General features: G+C 38.8%; 1 protein-coding gene across 1 annotated transcript in view; it reads right to left on the bottom strand.

Annotated features, from left to right (window-relative positions):
• LOC136863623 (KICSTOR complex protein SZT2) overlaps positions 1-15,665 on the bottom strand; it is an 874,751-nt gene that overhangs the window by 727,556 nt on the left and 131,530 nt on the right. Inside the window, 2 exon segments of the mRNA XM_068226020.1 lie at positions 9,363-9,525; positions 9,609-9,732. Of these exon segments, the coding sequence (XP_068082121.1) occupies positions 9,363-9,525; positions 9,609-9,732 (287 nt within the window).

Raw genomic sequence — 15,665 nt, 5'->3', positions numbered from 1 at the left:
ACCTGTGACTTATACTACTAGTTATAACTCAATATTTGCCAGTGGACTCCACAGAATATTCTAAAACATATAGGCTTTCATACAAGAGAAATGATTGTAGCAGGAGATTTATTATGAAATGGTCAGACATTATAAATCGAAGGAGCGTGTTTGTACGTGCAATAAGGGATGCAAGGAAGGCAGGAAAACATATTGTATTTGTGGATGAAACTTGGGTGAAAATTAACTTCACTCGTGAGAAAATGTGGTTACTGTAGTAGTAGTAGTAGTAGTAGTAGTAGTAGTAGTAGTAGTAGTAGTAGTAGTAGTAGTAGTAGTAGTAGTAGTAGTAGTAGTAGTAGTAGTAGTAGTAGTAGTAGTAGTAGTAGTAGTAGTAGTAGTAGTAGTAGTAGTAGTAGTAGTAGTAGTAGTAGTAGTAGTAGTAGTAGTAGTAGTAGTAGTAGTAGTAGTAGTAGTAGTAGTAGTAGTAGTAGTAGTAGTAGTAGTAGTAGTAGTAGTAGTAGTAGTAGTAGTAGTAGTAGTAGTAGTAGTAGTAGTAGTAGTGTCATTAGAAAGCTAACAGGCATTTTCACATTATTATTTATGCGAATAAGCCCACTGAGACTAAAGTATTTAGAGGAGTGCATTTGCCTTCCTCTGTGCACATATTTCTTTCATTCTTTTACTGTGGGCTACCTTTCTGGCTTCAGACCAGGTTGTTCAAGTCGTCTTCTTTGGTCTTTCCTCTTGGTCAACTTGCAATTTATGCATTCTGGACCTGAAGATTACCCCGTTTTGGACATCTGCTGGTGTAATTCCTGCCTGTTTCAAATCAGTTTTAATTTTGTCAATCCATTTTATTGTGTCTGTTTTAGCCTTACTCCTATTTTCATAGAATTCAACTATTTGTTTGGTAAGTCTGTCTGCATGCATACTTTTAATATGACCATAGAATCTTAGCCTGCGTTTTCTAATGTCACTGTGAATATTTGTGTATTGTTCGATTTTCTCTCTGCCTCTAAGTTGGTATTGTCCATTGGTGAGTTTCTGATGATGATGATGCTTGTTGTTTAAAGGGGCCTAACATTGAGGTCATCGGCCCCTAATGGTAAGAAATGAGACGAAATGTGATGACAAATTATAAGTCTAAAAATCCTCTACTGACCAGAATTCAGAGCGTGAGGACGAAGAATGAATGGATGGATATGAATTTAAAACGATCAGTGGAACCGACGCACAGTGCCTCACATGCACAGAAGCTGGCACAAAACAATAGTATTACTGACCAAGGGACTGCTTCTATAGCACGATGCCGAATCAATTATGCTTGTAGTCGAAACAGGTCCAAAATCCAGGTCATCGGCCCCTCATAATGGTACTTATTGCTAGGAAAGTAGAACCATGCTAGTTGTCATTTGGCGGTACTAATAAAAAATAGCGTAGACTCGCGGTATTCCACACATTATGGTACTATTCGCAGGTAGTGTAATGCGCACATGCAACACAGACCTACGGTGTTTAGCACATTGCGGCGCTATTTTTATTTTTTTGCTAGTAGCTTTACGTCGCACCGACACAGATAGGTCTTATGGCGACGATGGGACAGGAAAGGGCTAGGAGTGGAAAGGAAGCGACCGTGGTCTTAATTAAGGTACAATCTCAGCATTTGCCTGGTGTGAAAATGGGGAAACCACGGAAAACCATCTTCAGGGTTGCCGATAGTGGGGGCGCTATTTACAGGCAACGCAAACCTATGGCGCTCCTCATGTAAATGGACTAACCACAGGGAAACCAACTATCCTGTGGTATTCGTCACACAGTGGGAACTAAGCATAGGCAAAGCAGAACCATGGTGTCGTTCATACAGGGGTACGAATCATAGGTACTGTAAGACCCACATCCTGATGCACACACTGCCGCTACTAATCACAAACCTATTGCGTACCTAACATAGTGGTACTATGCGCAAGTAAAAGCGACCCATGGTGTTCCTCGCATGGTGGTACTAAGCACAAGTAGTCTGATGGTTCTAATTTGATCATCCCTTGGTGGCCCCTATTAGTCGCCTCTTACAACAGGCAGGGGATACCGTGGGTGTATTCTTCGTCCGCGTCCCCTACCCACAGGAGGTTTGGTGAGTTTCGGGCCTAGAATTTTTCTTATGATTTTGCGTTTCTTTTTCTCAATGTTTTCAATGTCTACTTTCCTGTTGTTGTTGTTAAAATTAAGTGCATACAGGGCTGAACTTGAAGTGGCATGTGGTGTTGTACCTGCTACGGGCAAGGCCTCTCTGTTCGCCATTCTCAATTTCCGACGTTGAGTGGGGACAGCGTACACAAGCTGTGTGACTTCACCAGTCCGGAGCCTTGTGGGGGGGAAGCCAGCACCCATTTGTCAGATACCACTGCAACCACTGTCACCGTGAGATTGTGTCCCTTGGGATCAGCTGCTGGAGGAGAGCACTGCGAGTGTTCTGGTGCAGCTGTGGAAGAGAACACTGGAATGTCGGCAGGGGGCTGTGAACCAAGTTCTATCGGAGTGCGGACAGTGAACATCATCCTGAGCTGCGAGACTGTTGTGGGTGGGCTGTGACAGTGGCAACGAGAGGACTATGAGACAAATAAACAGTGAGAATAAGAGAGAGAATGTACTGTGTACGTGTGGATCCTGTGTACTTGTGTAAGTTGTGAGCTCATTAACCCCGTGTGTTAATGTGTAGTCTTAGTAATGAGTCAATAAGTTTTAGAAGTAGAACACTACCAGGTTCTGTCTTCATTTATTTACCCAGCCAACACGTTACATACCATTAATTTCAGTTTGTTCAAAGTAATAGGCATACTACAGGCACTGTGCAGATACATCGAAATGCTACTACTAGCGCTACATAGTGGCCTGTTTTGAAACAAGAGGTGAGGTGTAGTGCAAGAGTCTCAGTACAACATGTGTGACATTCGAACAAGTTGCGGGTTTAAAGCAATTCAATTCGGGGATCTAAGTGAATCATCATGCAATAAAGGAAGAAACCTCGCTGTCAGTGGCCACATGAACGGCGTTGAAGAGTTAATTTCGAATGGTTTCGGATACATCACAGGAAAAGTCACCAGACAAACGTCTGTCAGTTTGCCGCCTTATATCGTGAAACTTGAGGTAGGCAAGGTGTAGTTAGGTAACAATTTATAAAGTTTATTTAGTAAGGATTACTTAATGCATGTTTGCTAAGTTGAACACATTTTTATTTTGTTTTCAGGTTGACCAGAATCGTAATGTCTCTACCAGCGAATGTTCCTGTCCTGCCGGTGCCAGAGGAACTTGCAAACACGTGGCTGCGGTAGTGCATTATATAAATAATGAAAGTGTTGTCTCCAAAACAGACCGTCCGCAACAATGGGGAAAACCGAGCCCGACAACAATGTCAACAGAAAAATATAGAAAAGGCAAACACGTAGAAGAACTGTTCGGTAAAAAGACTTTGAGGACATCTCTTTCCCCCTTCGAATTAACTGAGAATATTTTAAAACACATCCCTTGCAGTCTTCGTACAATGCTTCGAGCAGAAGCAAGTACTGAAATTGAACAATCGTGCAGGGCCGTAGTCATCTCATTGATAGACAGGGTAGTGAATGATGTGGAGAGAGAAGAATGTGAGGAAATTGTGACACAGCTATTACATTTACAAGTCTCTAACGACGTGCGCTTGCCAGACAAATACACCTTTCGCACTGTGAGTGACGAAATGTTTTTTACCAGCAAAGTGCAGGTTGATACAGATCATATAATTAAAATCTCCCTGGATACTCTATCTCAATCAGGAAGCCCTCGGTGGTTTCAAGAAAGAAAGATAAGAATATCTGCTAGCACGAAAGCACATCGGATCAAAACTAGGCGACATAACTTTGATACTTTAGCTCTTGCATTTGTAACTGAATCTCCAATTGGGGGAGCTGCTTTGAACAATCTTTCTTACGGAAGTGAAATGGAAAGTGAAGCAATAGAATGCTATGGAAGTTCATTTGGTGTTCGTGTTATTCGATGTGGGTTAATAATCCACAAGAAACAACCTTGGATTTGTGGATCTCCAGATGGCATAGTTCTCAGAGGAAATGTAGCTGACAGAGTGTTAGAAGTTAAGTGTCCATCTTCGTGTAAAGATAAACCAATAGTAGATGAGTCAGGAAATGTGCGAGTACGTTATCTTTACTTTGACGAGCAAAATAACGTACAGTTAAAGACAAGTCATATGTATTACACACAAATACACATACTGATGTACATAACTGGCTTGGAAAAATGTGATCTATATGTATATAGCAAAGAACAACAGTTGACAATACCTATTTACCAGGACAATAAGTATGTCGAGGAATGTCTCACCAAAATGACAAAGTTCTATTTCAATAATTACTTGCCAAAAATTAGCGGTATTCCTAATAATAATAATGATAAAAATAATTAAGTATTTATTTGCCAATTCTTGTTTTTTGAACGTTGAACAGATCAAAATGTAAACAGAGAATTTATAAAACAAACTGATGGTAGAACAATTCTTAAACTATTCTTTAATTATTGGAGGTTGCAAATTCGTTAACATGCAACACATATGCACGATGTCATCCACGTGTGGAAAAAGTTCTGTTGGCAATTTCTGTAATATATTGTATATTTTAATTCTTTGAATACACCTTTCTACGTGAATTTTAACACTCGCAATATTGTAAGTACTCTCAACTTCCTCAAGTGTTAATCTCCCGTCATGTAAGAACGGTGGTGTCACGATTACGACACCGCGGTCAGATAAGTTAGTTCTGATGCCAGGAAATCCTTTATCAGCCATGACCTCATCGCCAGGTTGAAGGAAAGTTAATAAACCACTGTCGGTTGTTATGAATGAATCGCTAGCTCTTCCACCGTAACATTTAGATTTAAAGGCGATCATACCATTAGGCGTGATTGCAATTAAAACTTTTGCAGTGTAGCAACCCTTGTATTGAGAATAGAAATACACTCTCTGATCTACTTGGGGAGGCTGCTCAACCTTAAATTCCGTGCAGTCAATAATGAATCGACAATTACCGTAATTTCTCTTGAATGCTGAAGGCATTGTTTTTTGAACACTTTCCTTACTAGGCCAGAATATGAAATGTTTCGTACGCAGTGTCAGTTGCATAAGCACGGTCGTAAAAATACGTGAAATTGTTGTCCTGTGAACACCGAACAGCACTCTCAAAGCAGAATAGGACAGTCCGGTTTTCATTTTCACTAGGAAAATCAGTAATCTGGTTTCTTTACATAATTTCGAAATGTTACAGTTTGGTAATAACGCAAGCAGCAAAGAAAAGACGTTGAAGTTCACACCTGATAAATCACGCATTTGTGTATTGTTCCTTATGGAATTGTAGCCTTGGAAACCTGAACCCTTGATGTCTGCATGATCGTCTTCCGTTCCACACATTTGATCATGTTTCGTTATGTCCCCTCCCAGACCGAAATTAAGTCGAATACATGTTTGTGTATTTACGTCGTTTTCATGTATTGAACAAGAAAACATGAAGTCTGAACAATGAAAATCAGATGCCTCTGTTCCTACGGATGCATCCTTGGTTATGTTACTTGGGCATACTGTACTCGAAAGTTTTCCGTCTGATTCTTCCTTTTTCAATCGCTTAAGTTGTCTATGAAAGCGCTGTAAGCTGGGCCCCGGTGACACATTCCTCTTCTTGTATTCATCCGGAAATATTGTCGGAACATAGGCTGGACTTAGTGGATGTCCAGATCTTCTGTTTCCGATGAAATGTGCACTATATATTCTTGAGTAAGTCGTAGGTTGCCAAAGTGATCCATCAGTGCTAAAAATTAAAACCAAAATGAAATTAAATCGGATCAATTGAACTTGTTGCAAACATGTGCAGTACGTATGTGTAAACCTACTTACTTCGTTCGGTTAACTGCTTGTATCCATCGCCTCCTTCGGTCCACTTCTATCGCTCGTTTTGGAAAACAATAAAATTGTACTTCACTTCCTGTATTTGCGTAAGTATTGGAACATCCGACAACACAACAATTGCGTTTACTTGATCTCCTTTTCTCTGCCATTTTCATCGGAGTAACTACACGCTCACTCAGAACAGCTACTGCGAGTCTGGAGTCTGCCTCACTTGTTGTTCTCCGCCCGGCCGCTAGAGCGACACGCACGGTGCCTATAGAACTGCAAAGCTGATAAAGTATCCGTGGAACACACGAACGCATGATTTTCTCCAACATTTCACTTCTTCAAAGTTCAATATGAGTGACTGTACGATTTGTTTTAATGCTTAAAGTCATTTTCATAATTCACATACCTAAACATTAGTAATTTAGAATAAAAAGAGCTTATGTTTGAAGATGACTGTATGTTGCTACCTAATGGGCGACACACTGCCTGTGTTAAGCAAGGTGTGTAGATCATGAACAGACATGCCAACTTTCAAAAGTGAAAAATCAGGAGAAATTTTGCAGCGAATCGCGACGTATTACGACACATCACTGATGGCAGAACATGTACAAATTCATTATAATTCAATACATTAACAATTCTTTTTGCCCATATATATATTTTTCATCATTTACATGTGAATACTAAATACCGGACATACCTGAACTGTAGGAACATGTGACTTCTCATCCTTCAACATGGTGATCACATTAAGACTACTTGTTGTTCAACACACCAGTAGCTGACTTAGCCCTCTTCAGAAACTCTGAACTAAATTTTTGCTCAAAGCACTTGCCTTGCTGAACGATTTCATGGTTAAAAGTTTCTCCAAAATTTGTTCAGACAGCAAGGATCTGAACTGTGTTTTTGTCTTTGGGACTCTGCTAAAAATCCTTTCACATTCTGCATTGCTATGTGGAATTGATAAAATAGCAAGCATCACCTTAGAGAGTCTGTCATATTTAAGTACACCATCAGCTGATTTCATCTGACCTACCAATGCCCATTGAACATCAATTCTTCCTTTCGCCAGGTCTGTTTCTTCGAGCTGAAAGTTACAGAATTGGGAGTCCAGAATATCAGTTTCTTTATCCAAATGTTCCGTTTCACTAGTCAAAATGTTCGGACACTTGTTAATGAAAAATCTAAGGCTAGAAAATATGCCTTACTTATAGCAGAAATATTTGCAACTTCTGAATTAATTAAAATTTCATCTTTGAATGGAAATTTGTGTACCATGTAGTCACATGATGAAGAGAAACACTTTTTAACAGACTTAAAGAATATGCACTTTTCCTCAGACTTCAAGGTGTTCACTACAACAAACGCAGAGTTCCCTATCATCAGATCACAATCATCCTTTTGATTTGATGGAGTATGATAATCTACATCAAGGAGGCAGGAGGATCTTTTAATAACGTCTGGTTTCACAAACCTTGCCATCACATTCTTCAACAGTTCCTCCAAAACTGACCGCAATAAGTGGATGTGCGGCATACTTGACTGAAGAGCTACGTTTGGATTCTCAAAAATATCCATAAAACTTGAGAGAAAAAGGCAAAAAGATTTATGTAAATTTGATTAAAGGAACATGAAAAGTCGTTCTTCACGTGACAATGCAAGGCTCTTAGTGTCATAAGTAGTTTCATTTCTTTAAGTGAAACATATGACTGGGTTTTCCTTTTAACTGAGGAATGAGGTGAAATGTTTTGACAATCCTGAACGTTTTCAGACAAACAAGACACATCTGCACTTCAACTGTGCTTAGGAACTCCCATCTGAGAATCCTTACTCACAATTTCGCTCCTGAATAATGTAACCAAAGGGTCTCACTGAAGCAAAATCCTATCTAAACACCTTCTTAGTGATAACCATCGAGTAGACACATGCTTCAGAATTTTCCTGATCTCTGTGTTGTGTAAAGTCTGAAATTCTCTGAACTTTTCTTTCCTCTTTGCACTCCTTTCCAGATAATAAAATATATCAATTATACTTTCATCTACATTTACGGGCAAACACGCCACACCCTTCTCGGCAGCAAGATTAATTAGGTGACAAGAGCAGCCTACGATGATTATGTTACTATTTTCCTGCTTCAAACATCCTGCCACACCATTCTTTAATCCTACCATTACTGGAGTATTATCAGCACCAAGAGCTAGGCACTTTTTTAATGGAATGCTGAATTCCCGAAAAGTTGAGAGCAAAAGATTGGCAATGTTAACTCCAGTAGCATCCCCTTCTAAATTAGGCACAGAGAGTAGACAACTCTGAATTTCATTGAGTTCAGGCCTAAAAAATGTTACAACAATGGGATATATCTTCAAGTCACTTTTATTGCTACCATCAGTAACAATAGAAAATGCATTCACCTGCAAATGTGATTCAATTTTTGCCTTCTTCCGTGCACATTTCTGTAATGATAGCCGCTGTTTTCGTTCTAGCACACCCATATCGTTTAGCGATTTCCGAGTCAGGAAACATTTTGTGAAACAAAGGTCCCGCGTGATCGGCACAATTTACAGGCAGGTTATGTTCTACAATAAATGACGTAAATAACGCCTTGGCATTCGTCACAGGATTTACATCTTGGTTTTTACATACAAAGTTCAGTTTCTGGTTTCTTTCTACACATTGGACACTCTCCTTATGTTTTTTCATTTGCATATGCTTGAGTATATCGCATTTCCCGGCATGTGCAACTGAAAAATCACACCTACATATAGTACAGAATGTGAACGTTGGTCCCTTTCTGGATTCACTATGGTGTGCTACTTCTGAGGTTAGGTTACTCCAAAGAGAATGTTACTCGCTTGACTCGCTTGCAAAGAGAATGACTGTATTATAGACCAAAGAGCAGCACGACTGGCCACCGTGCCCCGTACTGCAATCTGGTATCATTATTAGAGCTACTATCGACCAGCCATACTCAGCCATATATCTACAGAACGCGGAAATCCGCGGGAGTTTAAAAATAATACGAAAATTACGGATATTGTTCTGAAAATCGGGAGATCGGACCCGGCGATCGGGAGGAACAATGAAAAATCGGGAGTGTCCCGCACAAATCGGGAGACTTGGCATGTCTGTTATGAAGGATTGGGAAGTCGATTCCCCTAAAGGGAGAGCACGTGTCTGCTGTTCAAATAACTGGTGGGAAAATTCTGTGAGTCGCCAAACAGACTAAAAGAAGAGCAGGGGTAGTAGACCAAGGCATGAATACGACAAACAGATTAGATGAGATGTAGGATGTAGTGGTTATGCAGAAATGAAAAGGTAAGCACAGGAGAGAGAGAGGTATGGAAAGCTGCATCAAACCAATATATGGACTGATGACCTAAACAACATGATGAAGTATGGCACAGTGGCAATATTGTACAAATTATGAAACACATTAACAATACGAGACTCATACCTTCAATGGAGATACTGTAGTGAACCATACCAGTTCCTGGGCCTGGACTGGAACTGCTGCCAGTAGGAGGCCACTGTGATCCAACTAGATATTCAATGTACACATGGTTCTTCCAAGGTAAGACTAGGCACACTTCTATGTGGTTTTCATTCAAATTTACATTCTGAAATCAAGATTTACAAACTGATAAGACTTCCACTATGCTCAACCACTGAATCCACTGCTGAGTAATAGTATACCTCTCACCTTAATTGTGTATCCCTCCTTCAACCGACAACATAGAACACTGGTTAGAGTGGTACTAAGGTTGTCTTCCACTTGTTTCTTCCTTAAAAGCTGGGGTTCCTGGCTCCCATAGAAATATGGATTGCTGAAATACAAGAGTGCAAAATATTTAAACTTATATCTAATGTGAACTTATGGGCACCTGGATATGAAACCTACATAATTTAAGGCCCAATCTGTAGGTTCATATCTGAAGAAATTATTCATTCCACAACTACCAAACTTTTCTAGTGGTGGTGGTCATGGTGGTTTTAGGAGGAAGTACAACTGGGCAACCATCCTCTTAAGAACTTGAGGAAATTGGAAATTACTTTACGGTCCCAGTTTCAATGATGGGGAAATACAGATATTCACCTCCCTGTGGCAGAGAGTGAGCAATGAATATATATAATCACAATGTTATTACATACAGGTGGATAACGAACGATGCGATCAAGTGTCTCCTGGTGTGAGGAGATCCCACTCTCTTCAGAGGGTGGATGAGTGGGTGGAGATTCAGGGCACTATTGCCATAGGTACAACATCGTAACTGATGTAAAACCTTCAATTATTATGTTTAATATATTTTAATTCTATTTTATTAAATGCTAAATTATCTTTTATTAAATGTTAAATATGACTAGTACATGGTTTCACTGTAAATATGTATTATAAATTTGTATAACCTCAAATACGTATTGTGTATAGGTTTAACCTCAAAATTTATATAGTCGAAAGCAGTAGAAAACTCTATAATGTTCATATATTATATTTAATCTACTATAATTTGGTATATATGAAGGGTTCTGGTAACTTACTGTAAGGTTTATTATCCAGATACATGTAGAGACATTAATAATGTTGGAGAAATATCCATGTGTATTGGTAAAGAGTAAGGAAAGTTCTAGCTGATCCATTACTGATGTACTCCATTCGACTAGCTGGTCAATTGATGTTTCGAGTGTGTTCCATTAGAGTGTTGTAACAACCCTTCCAGAAATCGACAATTCTAGACGGTGGATCGAACTGTATATATATCAAGCTGTCAGTCAGTGAGGCGGTGAGTTCATAATAATAATAATAATAATAATAATAATAATGTTATTTGCTTTACGTCCCACTAACTACTCTTTTACGGTTTTCGGAGGTGCCGGAATTTTGTCCCGCAGGAGTTCTTTTACGTGCCAGTAAATCTACCAACACGAGGCTGACGTATTTGAGCACCTTCAAATACCACTGGACTGAGCCAGGATCGAACCTGCCAAGTTGGGGTCAGAAGGCCAGCGCCTCAACCGTCTGAGCCACTCAGCCCGGCAGGCGGTGAGTTCAAGAGAGCGTATTTATAGTGTGCGAGTCAGTGTTGTTGATATCTGTACTTGTCAGAACTGACTTCAGGGTACTTTGTTATTAAGTGTTGTAGTGTCACTTGCCAGTGTGTATAATTGTATATTGTGACATACAGTGACAATAAAGTAATTTATATAAGGAAGTGAACGTGTTCTCGTGTGATATTTATTTTCGTCAAATAAAATCGCTTTTGAAAACGATACTATATTGTCCTTGGAGTAAGAAACTGCCCCTAAAGGCAGATGAACTGACTTGTTTTGGCCAACAGCATTGGGATGCAGAAGGCAACGGTAAATCACTGCATTAATGCAATCATGTAATCGTCTCTACTTGAACAAATGATTACCAATCATCGGAACTCAAGATCTGACAGGGGAAGACAGACTTGCACGGCCTCCCAGGTCGTCAGTCAATGAAATCTTTGCAAAGGACAGGAAAAACTGATGAGAATTGCAACTTGGAATGTCAGAACAATAATGAGACCCGGGAAGTTAGAAAAGGTAAAGAGAGTGATGGAAGTTAAGAATATTGATATTTTAGGACTCTGTGAAACAAGAGGCATGGAAATGACAATTTCATAAGTGATACATTTAGGATAATCTACAGTGGAGGAACAATACCTTCCCAATACGGTGCGAGACTAATTCAAAGAAAAAACTGCGCAAAGATGGTTGAGAACACATATTATGTTAATGACAGAATACTGATGGTGAAGATCAATGCAAAATCTAGGGATATAACCATTATATATGTGTACTTTCCAACATCGAACACCGATGAAGATGAGGTTGAAGAACTGCACGAGTGTATTGATGAGCTACTGAAATTAACTGATGACAAATAAAATGTAGTGATTATGTGACAAATGCAGTGCTGTGGTTGGCTCAAAATTAGCAAGCTCGTGCATGATGCGAAGTGTCTCGTGGCATCATTACTCAGATGGATCTCTGGTGAGACGGATGGAGTTTGTGTGAGCTCCCACTGGAAGCCATACCTTCTTCTCTAGGTAAATATCTTTTTCCTTGCAATTGTAATTCTTAAATATTTTTATTTATTTTGGCTTTATCAAGTTAACCTAATTCTTTCGAGTTTTGTGCAGGAAATTACAGGGTTTCCTTTTATAAGTTTTGTGTTAATTGATCAGTAATGTAGAGTTTTGTTATTTATTCCATTAGGAAAGTCACTTTGTTTAATTTACCGAGTATACATGTGATCGCCAATCACATTTACATGCAAAAATCTACTTGAGAGGTGTCCCATCTAGAATACCCAAGCCACAACCAGTTAAAAAAGTGTTGTATTATTTAACCGAGTGTTATTTTACACACCTCAATAAAAGTACCTCTACACGTTTCCTGGTAATGAAATTTAAAGTAACTATTTCAGTTTTTATGTATCACTCTTTTTGTATATGTCTTTCATCTTTGTGTTATTTTAGCTGATGATGACCTCTAGGCTACGTCAAAACATGTCCTATGTAGCTTTCGAGACAGACCATTTATCAAAAGGCAAACATTTATTGAACAGGTGGACTTTATACAATTAAATTATTTTAGAATTTTATCTTAGATATGTAAAATCATGTTAACTTCCTTTCTTCAGAGACTAGGTTTCTGGACCCTTTGTATGTTTTTAATTTTTTATTTAATAAATATGTTATAGAAGAAGTCTGACTACTGTCTCTTGATTAAACCCTGCAAATGCCTCCTATGCCCTCACCCAGTAACTTCCGTATACTTTGTTCTTATTTGTGGGTCTTGGTTCTTACTGTACACAATTCATTCATGATTATTAGTTTATTTGTTAACTGAAATCCAATAGGTCTCATCAATCAGTCACTACTGATCTGCATTTAGGGCAGTCGCCCAGGTAGCAAATTCCCTATTTGTTGTTTTCATAGCCTTTTTTTTTAAATGATTGCAAAGAAATTGGATATTTCTTGAACATCTCCCTTGGTAAGTTATTCCTATCCCTAACTCCCCTTCCTATAAATTAATATTTGCCCCAATTTGTCCTCTTGAATTCCAACTTTATCTTCATGTTGTGATCTTTCCGACTTTTAAAGACACCAATCAAACTTACTCGTCTACTGATGTCCTCTCACACCATTTCTCCACGGACAGCTCGGAACATACCACTTATGACTTAAAAACCAACGAAGGTATTTATTAATCCACCTATTCAATATTTTACTGTCACTTATATGTGCTTAAAAATACATACTAACACTTAATACTTTTGGGACATGTTCTGCCCATTTTAGGGCATTTTCAACCGTAATGCAGTCCTAAAAATATTACACTTAATATTAAAAAAGAAGAGCCTCCATGGCTCAGACGGCAGCGCGTCAGCCTCTCACCGCTGGATACCGTGGTTCAAATCCCGGTCACTCCAAGTGAGATTTGTGCTAGACAAAGCAGAGGCAGGACAGGTTTTTCTCCGGGTACTCCGGTTTTCCCTGTCATCTTTCATTCCAGCAACACACTCCATTCTCATTTCATAGCATTTATCAGTCATTAATAAAAATCACTTTGGGAGTGGCGACCCCATCGTACTAATAGCCTATATCTACTTCATTCATTCCATCCCTGACCCGGTCAATGACTGGAAAACAGGTTGTAGGTTTTCATTTTCATTAAAAAAGAAGCTAGAAAATTAGCCTTGTAACCTTATTACAAACTACTGGTACACCTAATGTGAAAATGGAAAACATTTGATAAAATCAAGTTAAAATGTCAATGGAGCACTGTCTATGGTCATTCTACAATCATTTGGTCTGAGACTAAAACTTCTTCTTATATAAATTTTGAAGTTCTAATAAAATGGTCCAATTGAATTTGTCTGTTATTTCTCCTAATGTGATAGTACACACATTTTTTCTCTAAGAAATTAAAAGCGATATCACCAACACAGAAAAAGATATCTTGCAAAAGACGTGGTCAAGGTCGCTGCTTTTGTCTTTAATGTGAAGATAGTAAAACACTCAAAGGGTATTTGTAAATAATGTGGAAACTGAAGCCTCGGAATACGATCGTGAGAAATGTGGAACATCATGTAGGCATAATTTTATAACATGTAACATAACACTTAGTTGAGCAGCTCGTCTCCTTTCTCCCAAGTCTTCCCAGCTCAAACTTTGCAACATTTTTATAACGCTACTCTTTTGTCAGAAATCATCCAGAACAAATCAAGCTGCTTTTCTCTGGATTCTTTCCAGTTCTTGAATCTAGTACTCCTGGTGAGGGTCCCGTACACTGGAACCATACTCCAGTTGGGGTCCGACGAGAGACTTATATGCCCTCTCCATTACATCCTTACCACAACCCCTAAATACCCTCACAACCATGTGCAGAGATCTGTTCCCCTTATTTACAATCATATTTATGTGATTACCCCTATGAAGATCTTTCGTGATATTAATACTATTTACAATGATTCCCAAAGGGAACTTTCACTCCATCAATGCAGTAATTAAAACTGAGAGGACTTTTCCTATTTGTGAAACTCACAACCTGACTTTTAACCTCGTTTATCATCATACCATTGACTAATGTCCATCTCACAACATTATCAAGGTCATTTTGCAGTTGCTCATAATCTTGTAACTTATTTATTACTCTGTACAGAATAACACCATCTTCAAGAAGCCTTATCTCTGATTCCACTTCTTTACACATATCATTGATATATATAAGAAACATAAAGGTCCAATAACACTGTCTTGAGGAATTCCCCTCTTAATTACTACAGGGACAGATAAAGCTTCGCCTCTCTGAGTTCTATTTTCTAGAAACATTTCCACCCATTCAGTCACTCTTCTGTCAAGTCCAATTGCACTCATTTTTGCAAGTAGTCTCCCATGATCTACCCTATCAAGTGCCTTAGATAGGCCAATCGTAATACAGTCCACTTGACCTCCTGAATCCAGGATATCTGCTATATCTTGCTGGAATCCTACAAGGTGAGCTTCAGTAGAATAACCTTTCCTAAACCCAAACTGCCTTTTATCAAACCAGTTATTAATTTCACAAACATGTCTTATATAATCAGAAAGAATGCTTTCCCAAAGTTTACACGCAATGCATGTCAAACTGACTGGCCTGTAATTTTCAGCTTTATGTCTATCACCCTTACCTTTATACAGAGGGGTTACTATAGCAACTCTCCATTCATTTGGTGTAGCTCCTTCATGCAAACAATAATCAAATAAGTACTTCAGATATGGTACTATATCCCAACCCATTGTCTTTAGTATATCCCCCGAAACCTTATCAATTCCAGCTGCTTTTCTAGTTTTCAAATTTTGTATCTTACTGTAAATGTCATTGTTGTCATAGGTAAATTTTAATACTTCTTTAGTATTAGTCACCTCCTCTATCTGGACATTATCCTTGTAACCAACAATCCTTACATACTGCTGACTGAATACTTCTGCCTTTTGAAGATCCTCGCATACACACTCCCCTTGTTCATTAATGATTCCAGGAATATCCTTCTTGGAACCTGTTTCTGCCTAAAAGTACCTATACATACTTTTCCATTTTGCACTAAAATTGGTATGGCTGTCAATTATGCTTGCCATCATGTTATCCTTAGCTGACTTCTTTGCTAGATTCAATTTCCTAGTGAGTTCCTTCAATTTCTCCTGACTTCCACAGCCATTTCTAACTCTATTTCTTTCCAACCTGCACC

The sequence above is a fragment of the Anabrus simplex genome, chromosome 2, assembly GCF_040414725.1.
Source record: "Anabrus simplex isolate iqAnaSimp1 chromosome 2, ASM4041472v1, whole genome shotgun sequence".
Taxonomy (NCBI): Eukaryota; Metazoa; Arthropoda; class Insecta; order Orthoptera; family Tettigoniidae; genus Anabrus; species Anabrus simplex.
This window is presented reverse-complemented; position numbering and strand designations above follow the sequence as displayed.